Source organism: Zingiber officinale, chromosome 6B (genome assembly GCF_018446385.1).
Source record: "Zingiber officinale cultivar Zhangliang chromosome 6B, Zo_v1.1, whole genome shotgun sequence".
Classification (NCBI taxonomy): domain Eukaryota; kingdom Viridiplantae; phylum Streptophyta; class Magnoliopsida; order Zingiberales; family Zingiberaceae; genus Zingiber; species Zingiber officinale.
Window position 1 is genome coordinate 122,310,504 of NC_055996.1, and position 16,305 is coordinate 122,326,808.

Here is a 16,305-nt window from a genome sequence, read left to right on the forward strand (position 1 = left end):
GGTTTTGTCGCTCCGCCAATACCTAATTAGCGCTATCTGCTCAGACTTTGGGGATCATGCTCTACACCCATCTTAGGACTAGAGTCCTTAAGTTAACTTTCTTTGGACTCTGATCTCTACGTCAATTAACACTCTTGATTTTAATTTTCATTCGATGGTTCTATTTTATTCCTTGTATCATGTTCCATTAAATTAATTCGTATTAATATGTAAATTATAACATCTGAATTATAAAAACTTAATTTTTATAATGGAATACTATCGTCTTGACCCAAAAGGCCAGATCATAAAAACAAAAAAGATATTCATGATCTATAAACTTTTCTCAAATAGAATTAATTCTATTTGAGAGTGCTTTGCTGATAGTGTATAAATCATAGTTATTCTAATCCATGGATGGATCCCGAGATAATTTTTAACGAGTGCTAACAAAATTTATTTTACAACAATAAATATATTTAATAATAAAAAATTTAATTGGACATCATAAAAGGATAAAAATACTAAATTATAAAATTACTATTAAACTATTGTTTATTAAAGTATTGGTTAACACTTGGTGACATATTAGGTGGTCATCGGATACAAAAATTGAGGTACATCTTGATTTTTCATCTTTTGAAAAACACTGTAATATTTCAATTGTTGAAAAGATATTTTTTTTAATGAATACGATGAGACTGTCATTCATTCACTCATCTTCTATTCTGTTACGGGGAGAGAAGAGAGGTGAAAAATGCTATTATAGCATTTCCTTGTAATGAGATCCGCCTTTGTCTAACTTCGATAGATCTTGACGAGGACTTCAACCCACTCCAGCCCTCGCCTAACCATATTGTAAAAGACATACTATTTTTGAGAAAATGAAATGAACGAAAATTTCCCCGAACATGATGTGGTTGTTTCTTACTCTTCTCCTAGCGCATCTAGTCAGTTCATGGATTGGTTGTTGCAGGCAGCTGCGGTTAAACCATGGAACTTTTCAAACTTGACGACGATCGAGACTGATCGAATGCCCACTTCCTCGATGCTTCATTTTGACACACAGACCACAAGGCGTTGTGCCAAAAAAAAAGAAAAGGCACACAAGCGTAGACCAGGAGACTTGGGAGACCGTAAAAGGTTCAAAGTAACGTCAGTGCAACTGCGATGCGATAGCGAAGAATAAAGATTCAACTCCTTGCCAAATCAAAGTCATCGCCCTTTAACAGGTGACATTGCACCCACGTTTGTACCGCTCCGTTTATTTGACGAAGCGAGGGCCCCGTATCGTGGGGTCCGTCGGCACAGCGAATAATAATACCTGGCAACTTGCCTCCGCGCCGTCAGATTCGCGATGACTAATAACCACGTGAAGCGCTTACTCCACGTCATACACCAGATCTTGCCCGCTGCGTTCGCTCTCCCCAAATCCGCACCGGATCAGAAGAAACCCTAATCAGTCGGCCTATTCTCCTTCGTTCCGTCGGCGAAGGAGCTGCTGCGGCGCCTGGGGTGGTAGAGGAGGGAAAGGGGAAGCTTTTGCGGTGGTTTCTCTGGTGTCGGAACGTGGTGATTTGGGGGGAGGGGGGAGGGGAAGAAGAGGGCTTACTGATGGATCCCAAGGTGTTGGATGGAATCATCCAACGACTGCTGGAAGTAAAGGGTAGTAAGCCAGGGAAGCAGGTGCAGCTCCTAGAGGCGGACATCAAGCAGCTTTGTCTCGTGTCGAAGGAGATCTTCCTGCAGCAGCCCAACCTCCTGGAACTGGAGGCGCCCATTAAGATTTGTGGTAAGCCGTAAAAAATTCCTTTCTTTTGGGCTTCTATGAACTTGCTATTGGCCGACTTGACAGTGTAGCTGTTGTGCGAAGATCGTGAAAAAATGACTTGTTTACTCCAATGGACAGTGAAACGGATGGAAATGAGTGAATATAAAACAACAGACAGAAACTTCGTTTCTTCTATTTACATATATTTTTTGATTGGGTTGAAGTATGAAAGTAGAGAAATAGTTTAAGCAAGAGGAAAGAAAAGAGTGGAATTTTCTTATCTTCCTTCCACCTACTTCTGCTCATATTATTTTCATAGATAATATCACAACCGAGAAAGTAATTTTGTATTTATTAGAGACACAAGCTTTACTTTGCTCAAATTCCATCCATTTTGGAAGGAAATAAAATGCAGAATTTCGACGAAATTAATTTTTTTTTCTCTCCTTGTCTTCATTCCAAGTTACCACGAGAAATAAATCTAAATTTTTTTTTGCATTTATTAGAAACAAAAACTTCCTTTTCTTCCTATTTCATACATTTTAGATGGAAATAAACCAAACAAATTGACTCCTCTTCCTTCCAAGGAATCAAGAGAATGAATTAGTAAATTTTGTATTTGTTAGAAACTCAAACTTTGTCCTCCAATTCCATCCATTTCGGATGGAAATATAATGAAGAAATTTGACGAAATTAAATTCCTTCCTCTCTTCCTTCCAAGTAAAAATTTATTAACTCATTTATTTTCCTTTTTTCTTATTTCCTCATTTGTCTGTCTGTGAATATGCCATTAGTTTTATTTTTGTCCAACTGTGGACAGAAATGGAAGGATATGTGTAAATGATTGAATAGTCGCAAATACCTGCAGACCAACAACCTTATTGACCAGTCTTACTATTCTTTCTCTGATTACAACCAATCTTCATTGCCTCCTCTGAGACCGTGTTGGTGCATCCATATTCCATTGTTACAATTATAGTATTCTAGGATTGTTGATGCCATTTTCTATTATTGTAAATTTAAATCTTTTTTCCTTTGTCTTCCTTCCAATTAAACATAGGAAGGAAATCCAAAATAATGATGAACATTCAACATCGTTGATTCTTAATATTTTTTGTGCTTCCTATATCCTCACAGGTAACAAAATCCTTAGTGGCTGAAAAGCTCAACATTTACTAGTTAGGATGTTCTCATTTTTAGAGTCACCTTTATTGTGATATTAACCCTTGGCATGTACAATATGCAAACTGAGTGGGCGAACTTTGTGATTTAATTCCATGGTCATATGGTTTGCAGTGCTAGCTTTCAGTTTATGATATTTGTCCATATTAGACGATTGTTTCTGGGGGGCTCCCTTATTTGATTGTTTTCTTTTGTAGATTTGCTTAAAATATCAAAAATCTGTTTTTTCTTGAAAAAAATAATATTTTTATTGGCCATAGGAAATTATAATTTGGAGATGTGAACATTTTCGTATAGTTTCGCTAAAGAAGACTTACTAATTCTTTGTTGGAACTTACATTGTTATTGATTTTGTCTCTCTCAATCAAGGTTTAAAATTTCGATCCGTGTTAAGGTTTCAGTAACCGGAACGATACTGTTTCGGTATTGTATCATGCTATGCCGATACAGTTTCAATATATATATATATATAAATAAAATAAAGCTTGGTTGTTGTTACATTAATATTATGTGACTTGATAGTATATGTTTGTCAAAACTTTTAAAATCAAGATTAGACATTCATATCAACAAAAATGTGTTTCATATGCTTAGGAACCAAGAATCTAAAAATAGAGAAATTAAGTATGTTAATATTCATGATTTCAAATCTCAAATTGATTCTAAGATAAAAAAATTATTATCTATAATAATTATATAAACTAACACAAAAATCATAATATATATAATAATTATATAAATTATTAAGTAATTAATTAATTTATATAATATATAATTATATAATTATTGTTTATAAATATTCTAAGTAATATATTATGTATATATATAGTTTATATTGAATTTAAAATCAAATCTATTTAAAAAATATATATATATATATTATTTTTTTTAACAATTATTTTTTTAAAATTATTTATAAAATTTTAAAATTATTTTAAAATTTCAAAAATATTTTTTATAAAAATAATTTAAAGTTTGTTTTTTAAATTATCTATTTTTATACTTTATTTTTTTATAATTTTATAACAATAATAAAAATATAAAAAAATATATTCTAATTATATTAATTAATTAACAGTTTCTTTAATTAATTATTAATTTATATAATATATAATTATTTTTTTTATATAATAATTAATTAGAAATTAGAAATTATATATATAATATAATGGTTTTATTTAAAAGTTTTAATAAACCCTAACTTTTTCTCAACCTTGTGATTTTGCCTCCCATGGTGATTTTTTTTCACTTTGCCGCTACTGACTCGCCACCACCACCTCGCCGCTGCCTCGCCCAAATTGATTTCTTCTTTCTTCCTTCTTTCTTCTTCCTTCTGTTGCACGCGCGTGACACACGCGACGACGCACGCGAAATTGTTGTGTTTGTTGTGCCAGAGTCGGTCCCGATTTAGAACGGTAAAAAACACCCGTTTCGGGCGGCACAACTCGAGATTTCATTCACCGCTCTCAACTAATTGGGGTCCATTGCTAATGTTCAATGGATATTGATATAACCTGTGCAAGGCTATAACATTGCTAATGTTCAAATTAATTAAATAAATATTTATCAAATGGATTACTTCTTTCTTTGACATATCTCGATTGCTTCACCTACTTGCTCAAGAATATTGATATTTTTTTATCACATCCGTTCTACAAATACCACGCATCCACTTAAGCATGCTCATATCCTCTTCATTAATCTTCTATACACGTTGCTTTCCAACAAGTAAATACTGATTCATATAGTATGTCATGATGTACCCTACTCTAATAAAAAATTTCTTTTATCCTATGGGATGCCACGATTATACAAGACTCGAAGTTGTGCATTTCGGCAATTCATTCTTTATCCTATTAAAGATATCTCCATCAATATATAATAAATTCAAGATATCTAAAGCTCTTACAAGATTTCATATTACTTAATAGTATGGGTCTAATAAGTTAGGGTACATAGTATATAACTTAGGTTGCATTAATTAAATTAAAGTATTATTATTATTATTATTGAAGGAGAGCATTGACACAATGGTAAAATTATTGTCGTGTGACTTGGTGGTTATGGGTTCAAGTCGCAGTAATAGTCTCTTGCAATGTAGGGTAAAACCACGTACAATACCCATATTGACGGGAGCTTCGTGCTCCTTTTATTATTATTATTATTTTTGTTATTATTATTATTATTATTCACTAAATATGTCATATAATAGTACATAATTTAGAAAATATTAATAATTCTCAAGATTTGTTGTGCCCTTGTATCTCATGTTCAAAACTTGGACCCTTTTTTGACAAGTTATCATACCCTCACTTTGAATAACTCATATCTTACATCTAGTTCTATACTCATATCAGATAATCATACTTGCATTAAGTAACGTAGTATCAAATAATTTTATTATAGTTGTAGGTTTACATCAAGGGTCAATTTAAATTACCCTATCTTTTTTACATTAGTACCAAAAGAGTCAATCAATTGATAAATCTCTTGAGCATATGTTATTTGCAAAGATATCTTGTTAGTTTATGAGAGTGTAAGTAGATTAAATTTGACTACTGAATTGTGTAGAAAAGTGTTAGAAGCTAAATGCTTTAAGTTAAGTATAAAAAAATAAATATATAAAATGTAATTTTTGTAATTAAAAAGAATAGACAAGAATTTTAACTACCCTGGATCTATTATTCAATCAGAAGGGAATATTGATGTGATAATGATCATAGAATCAAGTATGAGTGTGCAACGTTAAAGTTGCTGTGTCGTGTGACCTAGAGGTCACGAGCTCGAGTCTCGAAAACAACCTTTTGTAAAATAGGGTAAGGTTGTGTACAATAGATCCTTCCCCGTGAATCCACATTGGTGTGAGATTCATACACCGGACTGTTTTTTTATGAGTGGTTGAAATGAAGAGGATCTTTGGATTATGTAATCCACTTATGTCCGTTATGCTAAAGCGAAGTTTTATTGGACAGTGATATAATCAATCAGGCAATAGATTGGTATATTGGGTTACGACAAAGAAACATTTACAAGAAAGTTATTAACAAAGATGGGAATGCTAATATGGATGCAAGGAGTGATAACAAAAATTAACTTAAAAAAATAGATAATTCAGTGCAACTCCAATAGGCAATAAAATGAGAGAACATCTCATGTTGAGACGACACAAGCATTTTTAAAGATGACCAATAGACTTATAAGAAGAGTTGGATTGATAGAGTGGAATTAGTAAGGATTACAAGGAGATCAAATAAAACATTAGTCAATGGAATAATAATGATTTAATTTATTTGAATATTATTAATAATATTGTCTTATGTCGGGCTTAACAAAGGATAAAAATAAAATTCATATAGCTGACCCTAATTAGTTAGTCAAACACAACTTGGTGATGATGATGATGTAACTTGACATTCAATTGTTAGGGGTTCTAATTGTTTGATAGAACCATTAAGAAGATGCAATTTGTTCATTTTCATTAAAATGATTCCTACATAATTATGGGAATATGTCTATACAAGTTAACATAGGAGTAAAAATTACAAAAATTGGATGTGCAAAAAATAATGATAACTAAATCACATTGAGGATCTAATCAGTTGATTGAAATACCATTCCGTAGCGGGCGGCATGGACGGTTTGAAACTAGTACCATATGTGTGACAATTTCACATGTGTCATCGGGTGTGTCATTACGTGCGTCGCACGACAGAAGGTGGGTCAAAGGCATCCCGGAGGTGTCGAAGGACGCCTCTGGTGTTGCCAACAACGTCTTGCGATGCGCGATGCCTCTTGTTCTGAAGAAAATTAAAATTGATTTAATTAATTCAAACTATTCCTAACTTAAATGTGATATTTTGAAGAGGCTTTCATAAACCCTAATTAAATTATCCCAATAAAATATATAAAAAATATATTTAAAATTTTAAAAAAATTAATAAATTTTATTAATGGATATTCCGAATCTTTTTACTATTTTAAATTTTATTTAAAAATTCTAAAAAAACATATTTATATATTTTTTATTGTTTTATTGTTTAATTGATATTCTGATATTTTTTCACTATTTTAAATATATATTATTTAAATAAATAAATAGTTAATTTATATAATTATTATATATAAAATAGCATCTTTGTATTAATTTATATAATTCTAATTATTTAATCTTGACGTTGGAGAACTATAGAGTTGACCTAAGCAGAATGTTACAAGAACCAATACTTCCATCAGATTCACGTCACTTCTTTTGGTTTTAGTAAGGTAGCATATTATTATGTATTAATTTTAATTTGAGTTATTGATAGATCAATTTTATTTGAAGAAAATTATATTTAATTATTTTTTCTAACAATATTAAGTTGTTCAATAATGGAGAGCTTATATAAAATCAATATACAATTTATTTTTAAATTATATACAATAAACATATTTATCTAATAATTACCATATATAAATAAAAAAAATATCAAAATCATATCGGCACGACACAATATGATACTGAAACCATATCGTTCCGGTCTGGGAGTGAAAACTCGGCACGGGTTGAGATTTTAAACCTTGGTCATGTGCATTATTTTATTGGGCAAGTAGTTATCCAGAACAAGGTTTGAACCGTGTTGGAGTTTTGGTCTTTGACTATAATGATATTGTTTTGCTATTGTGTCGATGTTTCAATACATGGTGTCGGTAATGGGTTGGAGGTTGAAGAAGGAAGGAGATGAAGTATAGGAAGGAACATCATTTATGCTGAGTATAACTTTAAATCTTGTACCATGTCAGTGAAACGATGTAAATTACTTAAGATAGATATCACTTAGCACAAACAATATCCCCTGTTTTTTGCTTTATCTGTTTCCTCCTTCAACCTCCAATTTTTCATTGACATCATGAATCTGTTGGTCCGATATCAAATCAGTATCATTCTAGTCTAAGACTGAAACTATGACATGGCTCAAGATTTTGAATCTTGGTGCCGAGAGGTATTGAGTTTGGATAATTTATCAAAATAATACGTTTTGACAGTTTCACCTGACATGATGTGAGATTTCTTACCTTGATCTGGACTATTATTATTTTTGACAACTTTGTTACTTAAATTTATAACTTCAATAAAATATTACCTTAAAAATAGTATTTTGTTATTTATAAGAAGCTACTCATTAGATATGTCTCATCGTTTTTAATGCTTGTATATGATTTAATGAACGGGAAATACCTCAGTATAATATCACTGAGTGCCAACATAAAAGTGATAATTTTATGTAATTGTATATATTTCTTTTTGATTTTCTGAGTGGAGCTACATTAATAAAATGATATTTTATAATATTTGTCTAATTTTTAGGTATTATGAGTCATTGGTGTTGTGGGTTTAATCCCGTGTTAAATGTTTTAGGTTTAGGATTTTAGGTTGAGCAATTTTTATTAGCATTGTGGGTTTAGTCCTACATTGAATGTAATACATTTAGGATTTTTGGTTGATTGGTATATGTACTATGTAATCCGTGCCATAATATTGACATTAATATGTAATTATGTTCTATCTTACTTAAACATGGTATTAGATTTCCTCTTCTCCTAGATTAGGTTTTCCAAACTTAATCACTTAAGACGAGGTCATCAATTTTGGCGAGAACTTCCGTCTACCTAATTCGATGTCTCTTTATCCTGGATTCTTCCATTCACACCCATCTCATCCTCATCTCACATGAAGGAATCAAATCCTCTACTCATTATTCCTCTTCTCTGTGATGTGAGACTCACGATTGTCATCTTCTTCCATTGCGCCCCTCAAATCTTTAGGTCGCTAACATCTCCCTCTCTTTCTATTGATGTAAAAGGGCCATGCTTTAGGCTTCTCTTGAACATAGTCATGATTCCTTTCTTGGGTGTTACTACTTATCCCGATGGTGATTGAACTGTTTAGGACTTGCCTAGGTCTTCTCTATTGTGCAGACTTCATACTTGGCTCCTTTTTTGGGCATTAACCTCATTGACTACAATGTTCAAATTATTATCCACTAGATCTGCTGGTTGTTGCCAACGAAGATTTCAATCCTTGTTTGCATTGTGACCTGGATATGGATCTAATGTTCAATGCCATGAATCTTCTCTTTCCATATTCTCTGAATCTACGGTGGTATGCAAAATGATTTTTGTCCTCATCACATGCCTTAAGAACTTTCACCCTAAGGACAAGTTCCAGCATCTTTGACAACCTCTCTTTTCTTAGCCTTCTCGGATTGCATTGCAAGAACTCTCCTAGAGTTATCCCTCGAGATTTGCTCTTGTATTCAGTTTGTTATTGGTTTGTTCCTCTTGTTTTCTTCTTGTTATTGCCTTTTTTACAAGGATTTTCTATTCAATACCTTATTGCACTGTTAATTTCATTATTGATACGGTCTCTTCCATGTTTTCATTGTTTCCTTTCACTTAGTTTCTGCCTCCACCTTTGATGCCTCTAGATTTGCTTATCTTATCCTTTACAAATGGGTCTCCTCTTAGTTGGCTAAAGGATCCTGCTGAAGGCTTTCCTTTTCAACTTTTAATTAGTCTGTTGTTTATTGGGTTTTCACTGCCACAGGGAGAAGTCCACATGAGAGACTTATCTTTTGGAATCTTAATTTATCCTCTCAATCACTTTCAGGTGGGTCTGATTAAAAAAAGAGAGTATCTTTTAGCAACTTTTACTTAAAATAAATAGAAATTGTGCTCGTTCATTCACATTCCAGATTTCTGCAACTCTTCTTTGTTGAACTGCAGATAATGTTCACATGCCAGTTTCTCAACTACATCATCACATGTACAATCTTGTGTTCTCTTAAACCTTTTGAATCCTATTATTATTATTTCAGAGAATTTCAACTGAGGAATTATGCTTTGTGGTTAGATCCTATGACTATTGTTAAAGAGAAACTCAACGGGAGGAATTATGCTTCATAAATTGCAGCAATTACAATTTGTTTTATAGGTCAAGGTCATATGGAATATCTTATCGCTCGCGATGCCAATATTCCAAAGTCTATCAGAGCATTACACAAGCAAATAGATGCTCATTTGCTTGCTCTCCTCTGATAGTCCAATGTTCTCCATCTTATGAGTATTGTTTGATTCTTCTTATTGTGGTATAAGACTTGTACATCGTCTAAAGATCATTTCCTGGGTGATATTTCTTGAGTCTACAATATAATTAACAATCTTTTGCAGCAGTGATAGTCCGAATGGAGATCATCTTATATACTGGATGATTCTAGACAATCATTGCTGACCTTCTACGTATTGTTAGATTGATTTGACCAATTCAAATTTCTAAATCAAATCTTTTTAACAAAATGATTAGGGTTTAAGCACTTTAGAGGAGTGGAGCAGAAGTCATCTGGTATATAAGATGATCTCCATTCTTAGTGTTTAAGAACTTTAGAGGAATGGAGATCATCTTTTATACTGGATGATTCTAGACAATCATTGCTGACCTTCTATGTGTGAGTTTGGTGAGTTGGGAAAATATATTTGATCTATGTTTTCTCAAGTATCTTCTGTACCATCCTCTTTACTTCTTTTTTATATTTGGGGTTCTAGTCTTGTCTGTTTTAAATTTTGTTTTAAATATTTTGTTAAAGCATGTAGTATTGGATCAATCTGCACAACATGTTGGATGTCATTGCCTATGCATCAGGCTTATGCTGAGCAATTGGAGCCAGTGTTCTAATTATTCCTCTATTCTTCCTCAGCTACTCGGAACTAGAACTCTATATTTGGTGTTAGATCTTCCCATTTAAATGAGTTCTACTGTAAGATAGTTACTTTGACATCAGTTGATTGATTTTTCATTTTTTTTTATATATAATTTTATCTCTATTGCAAATATAGTAAATCATATTATGTGTTTGTAAGCAGCAGCTACATATTTTGGCTAATAAAAAGGAAATACCTGCCAAAAGAATATTTTATTTGAGGAAAGGAACTTTATCTTGATTGTTGAGAGGGGAAGTGTATCCTTAGAAAGAAGGGAGTAAGGATTCTATTGATCATGATAAAAGGGCAGCCCGGTGCACGAAGCTCCCGCCATGCGGGGTCTCGGGGAAGGATCCATTGTACGCAGCCTTACCTGGCTTTTGCAAGAGGCTGTTTCCAGGATTTGAACCCGTGACCTTTTGGTCACATGGCAACAACTTTGCCGTTGCGCCAAGGCTCCCCTTCTATTGATCATGATAATGGAATAATTTTTAGCATTTTTTCTTCTAATGGTATCCACTATCTAGAGTGTTTAGGAAATAGTGAGAAGGCTATAAATATAGTAATGGCATTGAAATTTTCTTTTTCCCCTGTATGAGTGATGTGGCAACAATTCTTGTTATTGTGATTAGTTGTTTGTACAAAAAATATAAGGAGATGACTTGAGCTCTTAGGTACTCATCTTCCCCTCTTCTCGTCTACTCAATAATTTTTTATTTCCTTATAGATTTTTTTATATTAAAATTTCTAACTTATAACATTCAAAACTTGACGTGTTCAAAAACTTATTTAATTATCCAAGACAGCTAAAATTTTGCTATTCCTTTTAGTGAGATAAATTTTAGCATGGGGGTGACACTTATTGCTCTATCTGGCTTCATGTTGGGTAAGTTATCTTTGCATGTGTACGTTTATCACTGCAAGTTCTTGGCAATGATGATTGACCCTGAGGAATATTAGCTGATTGCCGGATTATATACTGAAGGAAAACATTTCCGATATGCTTGTTGCAGTGCTTTTGATTTTTGTGTTATGGTAGCAGCAAACTTGAAATAATTTATGTTTTGCTTTTTCTGTTATTAGAAAATGCGCTTTCTATTGTGACACAGGAACACTTCATTTTTTTAAAAGAAACTTACAAATAGAAATCCATAGTTTATTATAATATTGAAAATTTTGAAATCTTTCTATTTTCATAAATGAAAAAACAAGAAGCACAGATTGCTGAAGCATACGTTTGTCATATGGTATATTTCCACTATGGGTCCTGTGAAGTTAATTCATTTTGCTGAGGCTGACATTACCTTTCTTCCTGTAAACAGGTGATATCCATGGTCAGTTTTCTGACCTTTTGAGGCTTTTTGAATATGGTGGGTTGCCACCTCAAGCCAATTACTTGTTCTTGGGTGATTATGTGGACCGTGGGAAGCAGAGCCTTGAAACAATTTGTCTTCTTTTAGCTTACAAGATTAAATACCCAGAAAACTTCTTTCTTTTGCGGGGTAATCATGAATGTGCATCCATAAACCGCATCTATGGTTTCTATGATGAATGCAAGCGCAGATTCAATGTGAGACTCTGGAAGATCTTCACTGATTGTTTTAATTGCCTACCAGTGGCAGCTCTTATTGATGAAAAAATCCTGTGCATGCATGGTGGTCTTTCCCCAGACTTGCAAAATTTGGATCAGATTAGAAACCTAGCTCGCCCAACTGATGTTCCAGACAGCGGATTACTCTGCGATCTTCTTTGGTCTGATCCTAATAAAGAGGTCCAAGGATGGGGAATGAATGATCGGGGTGTTTCATATACTTTTGGTGCTGATAGAGTCGAAGACTTTCTTCAGAAGAATGATTTGGACCTAATTTGTCGTGCTCACCAGGTGAGTCGCTCTCTCTCTCTCTCTCTCTCTCTCTCTGGTGCACATGGGCACACCACATACATCACGAGTTCATACATGTAAACAATGCCCACCTTGTTTAGCACTAGGTCTTTTTCTTTGGCATTAGGTGGTGGAGGATGGATATGAATTTTTTGCTGACAGGCAACTTGTAACAATCTTCTCGGCTCCAAATTACTGTGGTGAATTTGACAATGCTGGTGCTATGATGAGTGTGGATGAGACCTTGATGTGCTCATTCCAAATTTTGAAGCCAGCAATATCAGACAAGAAGAAAATTGGTTTTGGTGCTACAACTGTTTCCAGAAGTGGAACTCCTTGGTAGTATTGCATCCAGGAGCAACATCTTTTTTTTCCAAGAGTCAAGGTACTATGCATTTTCTTCTCTAAGCAATCATGAAAGTTGAAGATTCACCATTTCACAACTACCTTAATCTAACTATTTTTTTACAACTATGATACTGGTAAATGTTTTATCGTTGAAAAGTAGCTACTCTGAGGATTTCTGAGCAATTCAACTTAGTGACACAATTCCATAGCACTGGAAATTTTAATCATTTATCTCTACTGTCTTTTTATGCTCAAACCATGTAAATCTCCTCCACTATTTAGAGTTGGCTAGATGAATCCTACCATCATTAAAGATCAATGTCAATAGGTTTAAACACTCTTAATGCAGGTTAAAAATTGCTTTAGACAAAATTGTTACAGATGATTGCTATTTGTAAATATTTGTTTTAGATCGGAATAAAATGACCTGCATGGATTTTTTTTTATTCAGATATGCTGTACGCACAAAAAGTATTGCTGCCTAATGAAGTTGACCATTTCTTTCTACTCTAAGAGCTTCCACTCAGCTTTCTCGTCTTGGTACAAGATTACGTGATGACAAACAAATCTTGGAGCCAAAACATTTTGATGCTTTAATGATGCATGCTCGTAAGCTAGAAGCTACCCAACCACCATCTGCGCTTAAGTTTAATGTATTTAATCTGATGGAACTTTGGTGTGGGTTCCTGTTTGGATGTGTACATGTTCCTAGACACATGCTGCATGCTTTAGCTTAACTGCATGGATTGTGTAATTGCATGATCTGCCTGAAGAGCTGCGCAGAAGGGTGGTATTGTACTGTCTTATTGAACCAAGTGTGTGCTATTTACTATCTAATTTGCCTCCAGAAATTGTGCATTCTCTTAATTTTGGATTTGTCTCCCGTTAGTATAGAGCCATGCTTTAACCCATCAGCTCTGCTAAAGAACAACGAACGGGTTTTTTGGTCAGTAAGCATTTAATTCTGACTCAACTTTATTGTTTGCTATTTTTTGGTATTGGTATATTGATTATATTTTCTCGTACAACATCATCCACTGATCTGATCTAACGGGAGGTGTGGTTGTCATTGGTTTTGAAATCGACTGATTTCCTGGACAAAAGCTTTATATTTAGGAAGTGGTTTAGATGCTTTACTTTTTATGAAAGTTATTTTTTTTTTCTGCCTTGTTCAGTCTTGCTTTCTAATTCTTCTACAGAAATGCCTTGTATTCAAAATCCATGACTAGATTAACGCATGTTGAAAATAGCGGTAGAGGATGGTGGGACGGTCCGTGACTGTCTTTGGTCTCAGGAACCTAGGCAGGGTTTGTGGTTAATTTTTTTTCTATTATATATATATAATATTATAAATAATAATTATTATTTTTATAATATTTATTTTTAATAATTATATATATATATATATATATATAATATGTGATAATTTTATTAGATTTGAATTAAGTTTATTTAATTTATTTCAATTATAACGAAGAGTTTATTAAAATTATTAACATAAAATTATTTAATTAAAATTTAACTTACAATTTATCTGTGTATTTTGTTTCAGTCGGGTGATGAGTCATGTGCTATGGGGATCTTGCGATGAGTTTGGATGCGTCTGCGGGACCATGTGACATGTTCGAACGCATTGTCGGGTCCTGACGATGCCTTTGGGTTTGTCATTGCCAGGCTTAGGTGACGCATCTGTACATATCGTTGAGTTCGGGAAACATGTCCAATTGTATCGTCGAAAACATGTCCAATTGTATCGTCGAGCCTTGTTGACGATTTCGAATGCATCGTTGGGCTTGGGCTCACGCGACATATCCGAAGTCATCACGGTGGGCGACATGGTTGTGGCGAAGGTGGCGGTTCCAAATATAGCGGTGGTAGAAGGAGATGAGTTACCATCTAAAGTACTGTCTTAGGCAAAGGTGATGTGACTGATGCTTGCCTTCTACCTAAGTGACTGTCTTGATCGCCATTTAGAATATTGGATTAGCCTAATTGACTTTCGCTTTTTTTTAAACAAATCTTAAATATATTCATGGATTATTCTTTATTAAATATTGTTGCCTGATTAATTAATACTTTGTTGTAGAATATCAGAATTTGTGTTTGATTGAGATGATAGTATTATTTTATACAAATTTGAATCTTAAATCATTTGTGTCAGACAACTTAGGATTTATGATTTTCTACTGTTATTCTATTATTACCTTAGTGTTTAGAGAGTTTATAAACTCAGCCAAACACCCTCTAAATCTATTTAATTTATTTCAATTATAACTAAGAGTTTATTAAAATTATTAATATAAAGTTATTTAATTAAAATTTAACTTACAATTTATTTGTGTATTCTGTTTCGGTCAGGTGATGAGTCATGCGTTGTCGAGATCTTGCGATGAGTTTATATGCGTTTGTGGGATTGTGTGACATGTCCGAACACATTGTCGGACCCTAACAATGCCTTTAGGGTTGTCATCGTCGGGCTTAGGTGACACATTTGAACATATCGTCGAGTTCGGGAGACATGCCCGAATGTATTGTTGAGTCTTGCCGACGATTTTGAATGCATCGTTGGGTTTGGGCTCACGCGATACATCCGAAGTCATCACGATGGGTGACACGGTTGTAGCGAAGGTGGCGGTTCCAAATACAACGGTGGTAGAAGGAGGTGAGTTACCTTCTAAAGTACTATATTAGGCAAATGTGATATGGTTGATGCTTGTCTTCTACCTAAGTGATCGTCTTGACAGCCATTTAGAATATTAGATTAACCTAATTGACTTTGGTTTTTTTTTTTTTTAACAAATCTTAAATATATTCATGGATTATTCTTGATTAAATATTGTTGCCTGATTAATTAATACTTTGTTGTAGAATATCAGAATTTGTGTTTGATTGAGATGATAGTATTATTTTATACAAATTTGACTTTTAAATCATTTGTGTTAGACAACTTATGATTTATGATTTTCTACTGTTATTCTATTATTACCTTAGTGTTCAATTTTCAAAATTTTTCTAATTTGTTCTCCCAGCATGGACATTATAATTTGCATCCTTAGTGCAGTCAACATAATGTGTGAATGTGCAAAGTCTGTTGATTGAAAATTAAGAATTTAGAGATTGTTAGGCACTAAGAGTTCATTTTAGACTCGATTATTTATAAAATTTTGCTCGTTCATAATCCCAAGGGTTGACCGTGAAAGGAAGGGAAATGTGGGCTGTTAGATTTTGAACAGACGCAAAAATATATTATAATTATTTACAATGGGCAATGAGTAAGCATGACATTAGTATGAGTTTGTCTTTTAGGTAGATTTCCGAGTCGTCCACAACTCGCTCCATCGTCGTACGCACAAAAGATCAAAATCTCCCTGGTGCTCGATTACACGGTTTTTCCCTTGAAAGCTGA

At 33.5% G+C, this 16,305-nt stretch overlaps 1 protein-coding gene across 1 annotated transcript; it reads left to right on the top strand.

Moving 5' to 3' along the window:
- The first annotated feature begins 1,383 nt into the window (after window positions 1-1,383).
- On the top strand, window positions 1,384-13,750 carry LOC121989310 (serine/threonine-protein phosphatase PP1-like). Its single transcript, XM_042543265.1, has 4 exons — window positions 1,384-1,771; window positions 11,992-12,551; window positions 12,679-12,936; window positions 13,351-13,750. Exons 1-3 carry the CDS (start codon window positions 1,594-1,596, stop codon window positions 12,892-12,894), a joined length of 954 nt encoding a protein of 317 aa, XP_042399199.1. The 5' UTR covers window positions 1,384-1,593; the 3' UTR covers window positions 12,895-12,936; window positions 13,351-13,750.
- The last annotated feature ends 2,555 nt before the right edge of the window (window positions 13,751-16,305 follow it).